We start from the raw sequence: 14,226 nt of genomic DNA, 5'->3' as shown, positions 1-14,226 counted from the left end.
AGGTGATTAATTTCTTGATGATTTTAAATAAAAATAAAACTTAGTGTTTTAGTACTCAGATTCAACTAATGTTTATTGAATACCTTCTTTGTGTCAGGTACACCTGCATACATTGTCTTGTTTAATTTCCATTGCAGGCCTGTGAGATAGGAGATGCCTTATCTTGGAGTCAGCAAGCATTTCCGGAAATGTTTTGCGTGCCAGGCCCTTTTGTAGGTGCTAGGATTCAGTGTGAACAGGTCAGGCAAGGTCCCTACCCTCTAAGAACACTCAGATTGAGGGACGCAGCTGGAGTCCAAGTCATCAGCTTGTAATTAGGCTCCTTCCATGATTCCATGTGTCTTCATGATTGTACACACAGGTGGTTGATCGATAGCTCATTATTCAGTCTTCCTCTTTCATCATCTGCAATATCAGCATGAAAGAAAGGACCAGAGATACCTCAGTTTCTTTTTGCTGTTTCTTAAAGACTGGATGGAGTAAAGATATAGTGAAATGATTTACATGAAAGAATATTCTCTGTAAACTCTAGGAGTTTTCAAATGTGAAATGTTGGTATTTGGGGATTTGGTTTTACTTCAGTAGAGGCTATCCTAGTTCCTCTATGTCACAATCCCTTCATAGTGGTGTTTTAAAGATGCCCTAATTACATTTGTTTGGAGAATAGCCTAATGGTTGTGTATTAATCGCACTGCATTTTTAACAGGTTGTCTCCAAAAACATTGACATATTGCACTTGGGGGCTTGAAGCAGGCATGGCACCCAGTGAATGATCAGAATGAGCATTTTCAGATGTAAATTGCAGCGACTGAGGATTATTTGAGGAGCTAATGCTGTAGTTTTTGCATGGCCAGGCTCCTTGTTGGATTTTTTGTTTTTCCATCTTTCTTCTTCCTGCTGTTCCCCTATCAATTCTTTTAATATTCTTTACACCTCAAGTTTGAGAATGAACAGTGGCAAGAGGGAAGGTGAAACTTGTCAATCACCACCCGTGCTTATCAACTCATAATAAATTTTGTTTGAGTTCATACTGCTAAAAAGAGGCCTGAGGATTATCTAACACATGTTCCTCTTCTCCTGGTCCCACATGTGGTTGAGGACTAAATGGTATCACCAGTGCTCCAAAGAGAATTCTAGGCTGGGCAGGCAAGTGAGTTTGCAGACCTATCAGAATTCTCAAAAGCTGGTAATAGGCATCTTCTAAGTTATTGACCTCTTCTTTGCTTCAGTTACTAGATTCTTTGTACCTCTGATAATTTTATTGAATTTATACTAGGCTGTGAAATAACACTTCTTTGGAATTATTTCAGTTATTCTCTCACATCAAGCTGAAACCATAAACTGCCACAAAGGTCCCTGAAACTGTGACCTATATACGTTTTACAAGACTTTACATAAACCTGGGCCAGATTTTAAAGTCAGTCATCAAAAAGATCTCATTAGGGGCTTCCTAGGTAGCACAGTGGTTAAGAATCCACCTGCCAATGCAGGGGACATAGGTTCGATCCCTGCTCCAGCAAGATCCCATATGCCATGGAGCAACTAAGCCCGTGTGCCCCCCCCCCAAAAAAAAAACCAAAAAACAAAACAAAAACATCTCATTAATGTTTTTTATTTTGGTTACATGTCAAAATGATATTTTGGATATACTGGAAAAAGTAAAATAAATCTCCATCTAAAAAATAAAAAAGTCAGTCATCAGTATTGTTGGCTTGTGCTAGACTCAATAGGAAGCATGAAATGACTAGGTGGCACAGTTAGGTACAATTCACCAGCCTTCTGTGCATGAAATCCCTACCTGATTTCCACCCCTACAGTGTACTAGGCAGTGTTCTAAGCACTTTGCATATGTTAACACATTTAATTCTCACAGTAGCTATGAGGTAGGTACAATTATCCATGAGGAAACGGAGGCACAGAGCGTTTGTGGCCTGCCCAAGGTCATACAGCTGGTAAGTAGCAGAGCCAGGACATAAATCCGGGCATTCCGGCTCCTGGGGTTTGGGTGTGATAGTAGAGTAGTAGTAACCCTTTGTGCCATCTTCTTTGCCATGTCCAGCAGTACCCGCACTTCCAAATATGACAGACTCTCCAGGACAAGGAGAACCAGCAGCCAGCCCCCATGTAGTTACCTCACATCAATCAAAAGGGACGGTGGACAGGTGAGTTAGACAACTGGGGCCTTTCTTAATGATGCACAGTAGAGCAAAGCATGACTGTTTTTGCCCCACCAATCCCACCAGAATTTTCTGGGGCTGGACAGAATTTGAGTTTTAACATGAAAATTTATTTTGGTTCATTAAGTTTTGGTAGAGCTGGTAGTTCTGTAATCTGAGTAAAGGAAAATGTCTTTTTTTCTTGAGTCTCTAAATATGATGCTGAGGTTTTTGTGTGGCTATTAAAAAAAATTACGGGGAATAATTTGATACTTTCCTTTGTATATATTTGGCATGCTCCTGGATCATTTTCACACCCTTTAATGATCTACAACAGCTGTATTTTCATTATATATAATATCATAGTGAGTCACGGTTTGGTCCTTAGTAAAAGTAATTGAAATGCCAATATTTCTTATACTAGTAGTAGGGCTTCTTACTGAGGAAACAAATGGTTGCTAACAGTAGTTCAGAAGTGTGGGTTAAAGAAAGATTGCCTTCCTCTTCCCTTGCATTTATATTGACAGCATTGTAAGAGCGCTCTCAAAATGAAAATTAAGGGCAATCATAGCCTGTGCCTAAAAATCCAGTCATAGAGGACTTCTAGAAATATTTGTAATAATGCTCAAATTTTTCAGCTGTGACTTTTAATTTTCAGAATTTCCTGAATTATGAGTTCTGTCTCTAATGCCAGTCTTTGCTACCATAAGAGAATTGAAGCTCTTTAAATTAACTTTTTTCTTTTAATAGATAGAAGATCTTGAAAGACGTTTCCTAAGATCTTTTTTTCTGCCAGTTTCACTGAGATATAATTGACATACAGCACTGTGTGAGGTATATGGCATAATGATTTTATATACGAGGGTGAATATCCACTACAGCCAGAGTGCAGGTAATTTTTGACTCACCCTCATACATAAAGTTTTTTCTTAATCTAAAAACACATACTACACAACACTTTATATCATTGGCAGCAATGAAAAGACAAGTCATCCTAAGATGGACATCCTAAGATGTCTGTAAGTCATAAGGTATATATGTATATCTTTCTGGGACAGTAAAAATGTTTTTATTTTGCCCACTATAATACCAAAGAAAATAGTTTTCCTAAGAGAGATCTTAACAGTAAGCTTTCAAGTATGTCAAATAAATTTTTTATCATTATCTGAGATATATTGATATTTCTTTAGTTACAGTTTGATGTTCAAATAAAATATTCATTTCCAACTCCTATAATTTATGATGTTTAATTTATTGACTTCAGAGATTTTTAGAAAAGAATAGAAAATACCACAGAGAGAACCCCATTATTATAACAAGGAATAAGTTTTTTAAGCCACTGATAATTCTGAGGAATAAAATTAGTGTATGTACAGTAGCTGACTCTCTTTAGTGATAAAATCAAATGATCACTCATTAAAGAACCTGAAACATATCTTCAAAAGTCTTGCATCCAGCCTCAACCTCCAGAGAGTAGCCAAAGAAGGGGAGTTCCTAAGTTGATACTTCTCTCTTTTATTTATTTATTTATGGTTGCGTTGGGTCTTCGTTGCTGTGCATAGGCTTTCTCTAGTTGTGGTGTGCACGGGCTTCTCATTGTGGTGGCTTCTCTTGTTGTGGAGCATGGGCTCTAGGCATGGAGGCTTCAGTAGCTGTGGCTTGCAGGCTCAGTAGTTGTGGCATACGGGCTTAGTTGCTCCACGGCATGTGGGATCTTCCCAGACGAGGGCTCGAGCCCATGTCCCCTGCATTGGCAGGTGGACTGCCAACCACTCCACCAGGGAAGCCCCCTGATGTTTGTCTCTTAAGAGGACATGCAGATCCACAAACCCTAAGCCCAGCAACTTCGGCTTCAGTCTTATAGTTTCTCCTGGTCACAGTGTCCTCTGAACATTTAATAATTGGTCATCCAAAGGATATGGCATGATTATTCCTCTAACTGCTAACAAGTAAGGATGGGTAGGGTGGGAGGGGAAAATGAGGTCAGCTGTTGACCCAGTCCTGGGGTTGGCGTTGCCATTACAACTTGTCAGCACACTTGGGCCTGGAAGGTGATGGGAGTTGACATGGTCAAGGAACAAGGGCTTTGAAGATGCATGCCTCTTCTTTTGCCAAAACTTCAACTTAAAAATCTCTTTGGGATGAGAACCAAAACTCTTTCCCTGGTTACAGAAAGCCCACTGGTATTGGGAAAGAACAGGGATAGGTGTGGCACCCCAAGTACTTAAAACGGTAGGCGTTAGGAGTGTGTGTCCACACGCATTCATGCAGACTGCCATGGGTCAAGCCTCCTCTCCCCTCCTTGGTGAAACAGCAGGAAAGCACCATCATAGTTTGAATCTGTATAATATTTTTATGTTCTTTTCCACAGCACTTTTACAAATATTATTTTCAGTGTACCCTGCAGTGTCTTGTGAAGCACTTAGGTCAGATATCTTTTTTTTTTTCCCTAGAAGAAAAGGTTTAATAATTAACAAAAAAGTACCATAGACGAAGCGAGAGAGTAGCACAGACATATATATACTACCAACTGTAAAATAGATAGCCAGTGGGGAGTTTTGTATAACAAAGGGAGTTCAACTCAAGGATGGAAGATGCCTTAGAGGACTGGGATGGAGAGGATGGGGGGGGGACTTGAGGGAGGGTGTGGGGGAGGGAGTCGAGGGAGGGAGGGAATGTGGGGATATGTGTATAAAAACAGATGATTGAACTTGGTGTACCCCCAAAAAAATAATAAATAATAAAATTAAAATGGAAAAAAAAAAAGTACCATAATATCCAAATCAGAAGCGCTTTAGAATATGTTTCACAAAGTCAATATATCTTACTGACTGGGAAAAGTAAACTATTTCCTCAATAGGGAAAAAAAAGCAAAGATTCCTCAGAGGGGAGAAAAAAAGGCAATGGAAAGATTAGATGTACACTAGCTTCATTTTCACCATTTGGGAAGGAAATGGAAAGACTAACTTGCTGAAATGTAAGTTTCTGGCATTACTGACAGTACAGACCTGATTTTCTGATCTTAGTCTACAGCTAAACATTCAGTTTATGATGAGTATTGGAAGTTAAAACCTTCACAATTTTTGCTTCATATTTTTAGTCCTATTTTCTGTTGGAAAATTTTAACTCTAGAATTTTGTCAAATAGTCATTTTTTTATACATGAGCACTGAACAAATTGTGAAGCTTGCAAATATGTTTACTGCTGCAGTCAGATAAAGTGAACAATAAAATTAATCTAGCATTTATTTGGTGCACAGGCATTGTTTTGCTGCATTGTAAAGCCTAATAATGAACATACAACCTAAAGGGCTGCCTATTTGGTTATGGAGTGTGTAAAGGGAGTGAAAAACCTAAGAGAAGCTATAGGTGGAAAACTAAGAATTTGAGGGCCAGTATTAATCCAGAGTATTAAGTATGAATTAACAAGAATCAGGGTGGGGTCGGGGCAGATTTAAGGGGCAAAGATGAGAAGAAGGTTGGTCTTGAACAATTTAGCTATAAAATTATGCACATGTTGTAGGAAGCTGGAGATATCCAAGATGGGCTGGAATTTGAATAGCCAGGGAGCATAGAAAAGAGTCTCATGAGAAAAACATAGAACCAGAGACCATGCATTCAATCTGGACTGTCTCCCAGTAATTGTGTGACTTGTGCAAATCATCCCCCTCATCCCCAAATTATAATCCCCTCATCTTTGAGGTAAAGATACTAATAAGGGCTACTCTTCATGATACAAAGGGATATAAATGCCTGCAGTAGAAATTGTTAAATATTTGTAGGACTGTTGATGATGAGGATCTGTACTAATTGATAAATTGGTCCATTTGATAAATTTTATTTAAAAAATATATTTTTTTAAATAAGAATTTCAAGTACCAGTATGCCGGAATTCACCATTTTTGTTAGTAATGACGAGGTCAGTCATTCTAACATTTTGATCGTAAGCTTATAAAACCATTTAGTATAAGTGTCCTAAAAAGTTTTAATACTAACTCCTTTTAATTTGGATTTTTCAAACTCCCTAGTACTCCCAATTTGGAAAAACAACCAAATGAAAATGGAATATCAGTTCAGAATGAAAATTTTGAAGAAATTATAAACTTACCTGTTGGATCTAAACCATCCAGATTAGATGTCACCAACAGCGAGAGTCCAGACATTCCTTTGAATCCAATTTTGGCCTTTGATGATGAAGGGACACTTGGGCCCCTGCCTCAGGTAGATGGTGTTCAAACACAGCAGACAGCAGGTAAGCTTGCCTCGAACTCCCTTCAGTAAATATCAAAAATATGTGACACCCAAGAGGAAATGACCCTTCTGCTGTGTGACTTTGTCCTTCAAGGGACCAAATAAGCCACATAGAAGAAACTGTGCATGGGTCATAGAAACTGAATTTTGAGTTGGGTTGGGCAACTTCTAGGGCCCCTCTTCTCCCACTCAGTGTAGAAACTCAGTCTGCAGCACCCACTGGGTATCTGTGAGCCGCTCCATGAGGCACTCACAGTCAGAACATGCTTCATGTTAAGACAACACTTAACCATAACTGAGTGGCCACTGAACTTAGTTCTGTCCACTGGAGAAAAGGTTTGTTTGGTTTCTATGCCATGTTTCTCAGCTCTTCAGGTATTTTAAGACTGCCAACATGTTCTCCCACCACTTTTCTCTTGTTTGGGTTAAGCAACCTGGGATAATATACTGTTGTCCTTTTTAAATGTAATAAGATAGTTATAATTTAGGTAATGGAAGGCCTTCCATCCCTTGTTGAGTGACTGTAGCTGTTGAAACTGCAAGTGACTCTTTTATACCCTGTCTCTGGGACTCACACTCAACCTGAAGTCATTGTGCAAAAAAGAGCAATAGCTTTACAGGACCCAGAGAAATAACATAAAAAATTACCAACTCAGTGTTCATAGTAACGCAACAGCACAATCCCATCAGTCTCAAGAACAAGTAGGATAATCCAGCTCCATCTCTTTTCATACATCTTTGATTTCTATCAACTTCTCTCACTTTTCATGTATTGACCAGCATCTCTTTATACTGTTGTGGACCAAGCCAAGCAAATTCAGAATGTTTAGATGAGTCGGTAAAGAATTATTTGTGGTCAGATTGTTTTGTCATTTAGATTCCATCTGTGCACTTTTAACAAATATTTTCCACTTTAAAACTGGTTGAAAAAGCCAACTTTGAACCTCCTATCCAAATGAAGCTAGTCTTTTTTTCCTCCTCTAATATATTGACCTTGGGAGGGTAACTTCGCTTTAGTGATCTACTTTTCTAGATTGTAAAAGGAAGAAGGTCCAGTTGTAAATGGAAGCTATAAAGCCTGACATTCTGACTCTTAAGCCTTTGAGAACAACCTGATTACCTATGTGTTGGTGGAAACATGCCTGGTGCAGCTTGCTACTTTTTCATGTCACAGATTCACAGAGATGGAAGGAACATTCAGATGACTTTCTGCTTCGTTTGCCAGGCTTTGTCATCTTTTGATTTACCTGTCATTTCATTCTCACTCTTTCTACCCTTCCATACCTTCTCTAGGAACATAGCTAGTATCTGTGATGTTAAGTGGGTTCTTTTGTGGTCATGACTACTTATCAACCAACAGTTATTTAACCTCCGACATATGGTTGGAGCCCGAAGCATCAGGTACTGAGGATTTAAGACGAATGTAAGAGTCCCTAATCTCAAAGAAAAGTACGGTTGACTTAGGCAGTTTGGAAAAGTAAATGATATATAGCCTAAGTTAAAGAACAGGATTTGTGTTTTCCTATTAGTGGTAGAATTCACTAAAATATAAGACCATGGATCCTGATAAAATTACCTATTCTTATATAAGACAGTGTATATAAAGGCATGGTAAATTTTAGGAATGTAAGATATTACTGTAGTATTCTCTTAAGATTTTAGATAAATGTCATATTAATCTGTTCTTTTTTGTCTCCTAATATAGAAGTTATATGAGCATTTCTTCTGAAGAACCAAAGCAGAAATTTAATAAGAATTTCTACAATTAATGGAATTCCTTCCATGCTTCAAAAGAGCAACTCCCCTTCCTCCAGTTTTCTAAAGATTTCTTGACCATCATTTTGAAAAGACTTTATTAAAACCAGCTAAAGACAACAGACTGGATAGCTTTTCTAATAATTTTTGCCAATAGAGAAAAAGAAATGCTCCTTGTTCTTCAGTACTTTAAAATGGCTTTTTCCAGTGTGCTCCTTCTTAGGAAATCAATATTTTTCTGCATTCTCTAAAAGATGAGAGAGTTTGACTATAAAAGAAATGGGCTGAGTAGGCATGATTTTTCACATAGATATTTTGGTCTTTAAAAGCTAATGTAAAATTGGCACAAAAATTTTTACCTTTTACAATATAATACTTGAAATATAAGTACCTCTTGGTTCCACAAGTAGAGTGAATAGGAGAGGTGTTTAAATTAAGCCTATCTGTTTAAATATTATTGCAGAGAGCTCTATTTGTAGAGGCAGATTACCAGGTTCTTGTAAATGCAACTTGTACATGGACATTCTGCAAACCCCACTGTCCCATTCTTCTTGCATCTCCTTTTCAAAAGCATACTCAACAGTTTTAAAATGTGAAAAAAAAAACATTATTTTTTCAGAGCAAGAAAATAATTTACTGTCCTCTATTTATAAAAATTTTTTCAGAAAAACTAATCAAATAAATTAGAACAATGTGACAACATTGCAGAATTTGATTTATGAAATGCATTCCTTATGTTACCATGAGAGAATGTTGCTGATAATTCAGGGCTATTTCTGAAGTCTGTTTATTGCTGCTGTCCCCAGTGATGGTGGGACTTACCTTTGCCTTACCTGATCACAAATTCTGTTGGGGGGGGGGGGGGATAAAGATTTACTATTTCTTTAAATAAAAAAAAGAATTTGGTTTTGCTCGTTTAAGAGCAATGAAAAAATGATGGAATGTTGACTGTGTTTGGCACCCAGGACACTACAGGAATCCTTCATGAAGGTCCTTGTTCTGCGTGGCATCCACCAGCTCTCACCCTTCATCCTTCACTTCCGCTGCTGAGCTTGGCTGTACAAACTTGCACTTTCATTTGATAATGTAAATTCAATTTTATTTTGCCATTTGAGAGACTACTAATAACTAAATACTGAAGGAAAGAGAACATTGAGGGAACACATGTTTTTATTACTGAGTGTTAAAAAAAAAAAAGGTAAACTTCTGACACTGGAGTGTGTTTTTATTAAAAGAGAGATTGGTTAATCTAGATTGAATGAGGGCCTGTTCATTTACTGGACTATTTCCTTAAAATCCAAGCATACCATCTTCAGTAACAGCTGTAACTTGTTAAAACATTAACTTGGGGTTTTTCCCTATTCTCAGTTGTCCATGTACACAGTCATATTAAAAGAAAATCTGTTCAACCAAATTAGGGTTTTTGTTGTTTAAATCGATCTAGCATGAAACACCAAATAAAATGTGTTTGATGTAGTTTACATTTAGGTTTCTCAATATAACTTCACTTAGGCTGATTCTTGAATTTTCAAATTGTTCTTCATTTAACCTCAACCAGCTTCCTCTGAACAGACATACAGAATAGGTTTATTTAAAATTTAGAGCAAGAGTTCTGTTTTGGCTAGGTTTTCCTTTTTTCTTTTATATTTAACTTGAGCAATCATTAGCAAACTGAAAGTCCTTTAAGTAATCAAATTTTAATTAGAAGTAGTAGAAAATTGTTAATTCTGTTTTGTTGACTACACTGCCAGAGGATGACCTTGATCGTTACAATGGCTAGAATGCTTTCTGTCCAGCGCTTGAAGATCAGTATTCACCTACTGATCTTGAAGAGATCCTCGGTAGGCACTACATTAAGGGAAGGTCTCAGGAATCAAATATGACCCTCTCCATGGAATAAGGGTACATGGGCTTTTAGTTTCCTTTTCCATATCATTACAGTCTATTTTAGGCCAATTTAGTCACCAGTCACAGGTTCATTTGGTAAATAGCTGCCAGCTTTTACTGGAAGGTAAGGCTATGTTTCCTCCAGCATAACCACACTACCTGGTGGTATATTACAATAAAAGCAAATCTTAAACGGAGTTCTCACACATGAACAAACATTATTCACGAGCAGAGCCTTTGGCAAGCTTGGGGAAGTTCCTTCTCTGGTCATAATCCCAAAAACACCTTGATGGAAAGGTCACAGTGAAGCAGCACTGTGGTGATATTCTGAAGGCAGGATTAGGTAACCAGATTGGATCAGGCAACACAGTTTTAAATGGGTGGGTTCAGGGGAAGGCAAAGGCACAGAGCTCTAGACCTACAATACTAATGAAACAGTCACGAGCTTGCAAGATCTGCTATGGTCTTATACCTCATCTCATGCATTTTTCCTCTCAGCCTTTCTACACAACCACTGACCTTTCAAGCTCCATTCACTAATGAAAAATTACTAACATCCCTTTTGCTGATTAACACTGGTATAGATTTAGGTAAGTGTTTAAAGCCACCAAGTAAGATTAAACTATACATGCACACATACATCACAAAGTATACTAAAGCATTTTAAAATAAATTATTGCATATTAAAATAAATATAACAGGCACCAATATATGCAACCATATTTTGCATTCCTTTTTTTTTTTAACCAGAAATTATTCAACTATTGGCCTACCTCTGTTTTGTGCATAAACATTAAAAGTCATGATGAAGGACTTCCCCGGTGGTGCAGTGGTTAAGAATCCACCTGCCAATGTAGGGGACACAGGTTCAATCCGTGAGCCTGCACTCTAGAGCCCTTGAGCCACAACTACTAAAGCCCAAGTGCCTAGAGCCTGTGCTCCACAACAAGAGAAGCCACTGCACTAAGAAGGCTGTGCACCACAATGAAGAGTAGCCCCTGCTCACCACAGCAAGAGAAAGCCTGCATGCAGCAACAAAGACCCAACACAGCCAAAAATAAAAATACATAAAAATAAAGTCATGATGAAATGGCTATTGGCTCAGGTTAGAAAAATGCCCACAATCCTCCCATCCTATTTTCCGTCTAAGCCTGCTCAGAAATGCTCTAAGTTGTCATTTTCTCACATCCTTTGGCTCTTTGTTGGTTAGGAGCAAGAGCTCTAAAGGACAAGAAATGGAGGAGAAAAGGACCAGCATTTGAACAGAGGGGCAATTTTAAATTTGTTGCAGATATTTTGCTAGTAACTGTTTTCTTGGTGACAGTTACCTGAATTTTATGTTGCTGGTTTTGATTATAATTTTAGATCAAAGTAATTTTAGGAAATGACAAAAATTAAGGAGAATATTAAAAGCAGCAGGGGGAAAGCAACAAATAACATACGAGAGAACTTCCATAAGGCTATTGGCTGATTTTTCATCAGAAACTCTGTAGGCCAGAAGGGAGTGGCATGATATATTTAAAGTGGTAAAAGGGGAAAACCTACAACCAAGAATACCCGGATAGGCTCTCATTTAGATTTGGAGAGATCAAAAGCTTTGAAGACAAGCAAAAGCTAATAGTTCAGCATCACCAAACCAGCTTTACAACAAATGTTAAAAGAATTTCTCTAGGTGAAAAAGAAAAGGATTCAGCTAGGAACAAAACTATGAAATAAAAAGCTCATCAGTGGGCTTCCTAGGTGGCGCAGTGGTTGAGAATCCGCCTGCCAATGCAGGGGACACGGGTTCGATCCCTGCTCCAGGAAGATCCCACATGCCACGGAGCAACTAAGCCCGTGTGCCACAAAAACAAACAAACAAACAAACAAAAGCTCATCAGTAAAGGCAAAGACAAAGGTATGAAATTATCCACAAACAAAACTAGTAGGGGCATTAAAAGACAAAAGTAGTAAAATCATCTAGATCCACAATAAGCAGTTAAGGGATACACAAAACAATTAGATGTAAAATATGATAGCAGAAACAGTAATCATAAGGGGAGGAGAGTACAAATGCATGGTTTTATAAATGCATTTGAAATTAAGAGATCAGCAACCTAAAATAATCATGTATAAATAGAGAGTGCTATATCAAAACCTCATGGTAACCACAAACAAAAATCTACAATGGATTCACAGACACAAAAGAAAAAGCAATTCAAACACAACACTAAAGGTAGTCATCAAATCACAAGAAAATGAAAGAGGGGAGGGGAAGACCTATAAAAACCCCAAACGATTAACAAAATGGCAGCATGAACATATATATCAGTAATAATCTTAAATGTAAATGGACTAAATGCTCCAACCAAAAGACCGAGTGGCCGAATGGATAAAAAGACAAGACCCGTATATATGCTGCCTTCAAGAGACCCACTTCAGATCTAGAGACACACACTGACAAAGTGAGAGAATGTAAAAGATAGTACATGCAAATAGAAATCAGAAAGCTGGAGTGGCAATACTCATATTAGGCAAAATAGACTTTAAAGACTGTTACGAGACAAAAAAGAACACTGCATAATGATCAAGGGATAAATCCAGGAAGAAGATATAACAATTGTAAATATATTTTCACCCAGCATAGGAGCACCTCAATATATAAGGCAAATACTAACAGCCATAAAAGAAGCTGACAGTAACACAATAGTAGTGGGGTACTTTAACACTACACACATCAATGGACAGATCATCCAGACAGAAAAATCAATAAGGCAACACAGACCTTAAATGACACATTAGACCAGATGGACTTAATTGATATTTATATAGCATTTCATCCAAAGCCTCAGAATACCTATTCACATGCACATGGAACATTCTCCAGGATAGATAACATGCTAGGCCACAAAATGGGCCCCAGTAAATTTAAGAAAATTGAAATCACATCAAGCATCTTTTCTGACCACAACACTGTGAAACTGGAAATCAACTACAAGAAAAAAAATGCAAAAAACACAACTACATGGAGGCTAAACAATATGCTACTGAACAACCAATGGATCACTGAAGAAATAAAAAATACCTAGAGACAAATGAAAATAACAATCCAAAGCCTATGGGATGCAGGAAAAGCAGTTCTAAGAGGGAAGTTTATAGTGTACAAGCCTACCTCAGGAAACAAGGAAAATCTCAAACAACCTAACCTTATACCTAAAGCAACTACAGAAAAAAGGACAAAACCCAAAGTTAATAGAAGGAAAGAAATCATAAAGATCAGAGCAGAAATAAATGAAATAGAGACAAATAAAACCATAGAAAAGATCAATGAAACTAAAAGCTGGTTCTTTGAAAAGATAAACAAAATTGATAAATCTTAGCCAGATTCATCAAGAAAAATAGAGGGCTCAAATCAATAAAATTAGAAATGAAAAACAAGTTACAACTGACACCACAAAAATACTTAAGATCATAAGAAACAACTACAAGCAACTACATGCCAATAAAATGGACAACCTAGAAAAAATGGACAAATTCTTAGGAAGGTGCAATCTTCCAAAACTGAACCAGGAAGCAATACAAAATATGAACAGACCAATCACAAGGAATCAGATTGAAACTGATTAAAAAACTTCAACAAAGTCCAGGACCAGACGGCTTCACTGGCGAATTCTATCAAACATTTAGAGAAGAGTTAGGACCTATCCTGAAACTATTCCAAAAAATTGCAGAGAAAGGAACACTCCCAAACTCATTCTATGAAGCCACCATCACCTTGATACCAAAACCAGACAAGGATGCCACAAAAAGAGAAAATTACAAGCCCATATCACTGATGAACATAGACACAAAAATCCTCAACAAAATATTAGCAAATGGAATCCAAAAATACATTAAAAGGATCATACACCATAATCAAGTGGGATTTATCCCACTTATGCAAGGATTTTTCAATATCTGCAATCAGTTTGATATACCACATGAGCAAACTGAATAAAAACCATATGATCATCTCCATAGATGCAGAAAAAGCTTTTGACAAAATTCCACATCCATTTATGATAAAAACTCTCCAGAAAGTGGGCAGAGAGGAAACCTACCTCAGCATATTAAAGGCCATATATGACAAACTCACAGCAAACATCATTCTCAATGGTGAAAACTAGAAGAATTTCCTCTAAGATCAGGAACAAGACAAG

General features: G+C 37.5%; 1 protein-coding gene across 6 annotated transcripts in view; it reads left to right on the top strand.

Annotated features, from left to right (window-relative positions):
- The window catches only part of MAP7 (microtubule associated protein 7), a 164,397-nt gene extending 155,374 nt beyond the window's left edge, over positions 1–9,023 (top strand). For 3 of the 6 annotated variants that reach the window (XM_057738560.1, XM_057738557.1, XM_057738562.1), the window contains 2 exons: positions 2,060–2,162; positions 6,184–6,451. In XM_057738560.1, the coding sequence (XP_057594543.1) occupies positions 2,060–2,162; positions 6,184–6,436 (356 nt within the window). In that variant the 3' untranslated portion in view covers positions 6,437–6,451. Of the gene's footprint in view, positions 1–137; positions 1,562–2,059; positions 2,163–6,183; positions 6,452–8,111 lie in introns of those variants that run through there. The other 3 variants (XM_057738559.1, XM_057738558.1, XM_057738561.1) reach the window with 3 other exon arrangements.
- Positions 9,024–14,226: the final 5,203 nt, after the last annotated feature.

This window comes from Hippopotamus amphibius, chromosome 6, assembly GCF_030028045.1.
Source record: "Hippopotamus amphibius kiboko isolate mHipAmp2 chromosome 6, mHipAmp2.hap2, whole genome shotgun sequence".
Taxonomy (NCBI): Eukaryota; Metazoa; Chordata; class Mammalia; order Artiodactyla; family Hippopotamidae; genus Hippopotamus; species Hippopotamus amphibius.
The sequence above is the reverse complement of the archived record's forward strand: the minus strand, read 5'-3'. Positions and strand labels throughout refer to the sequence as shown.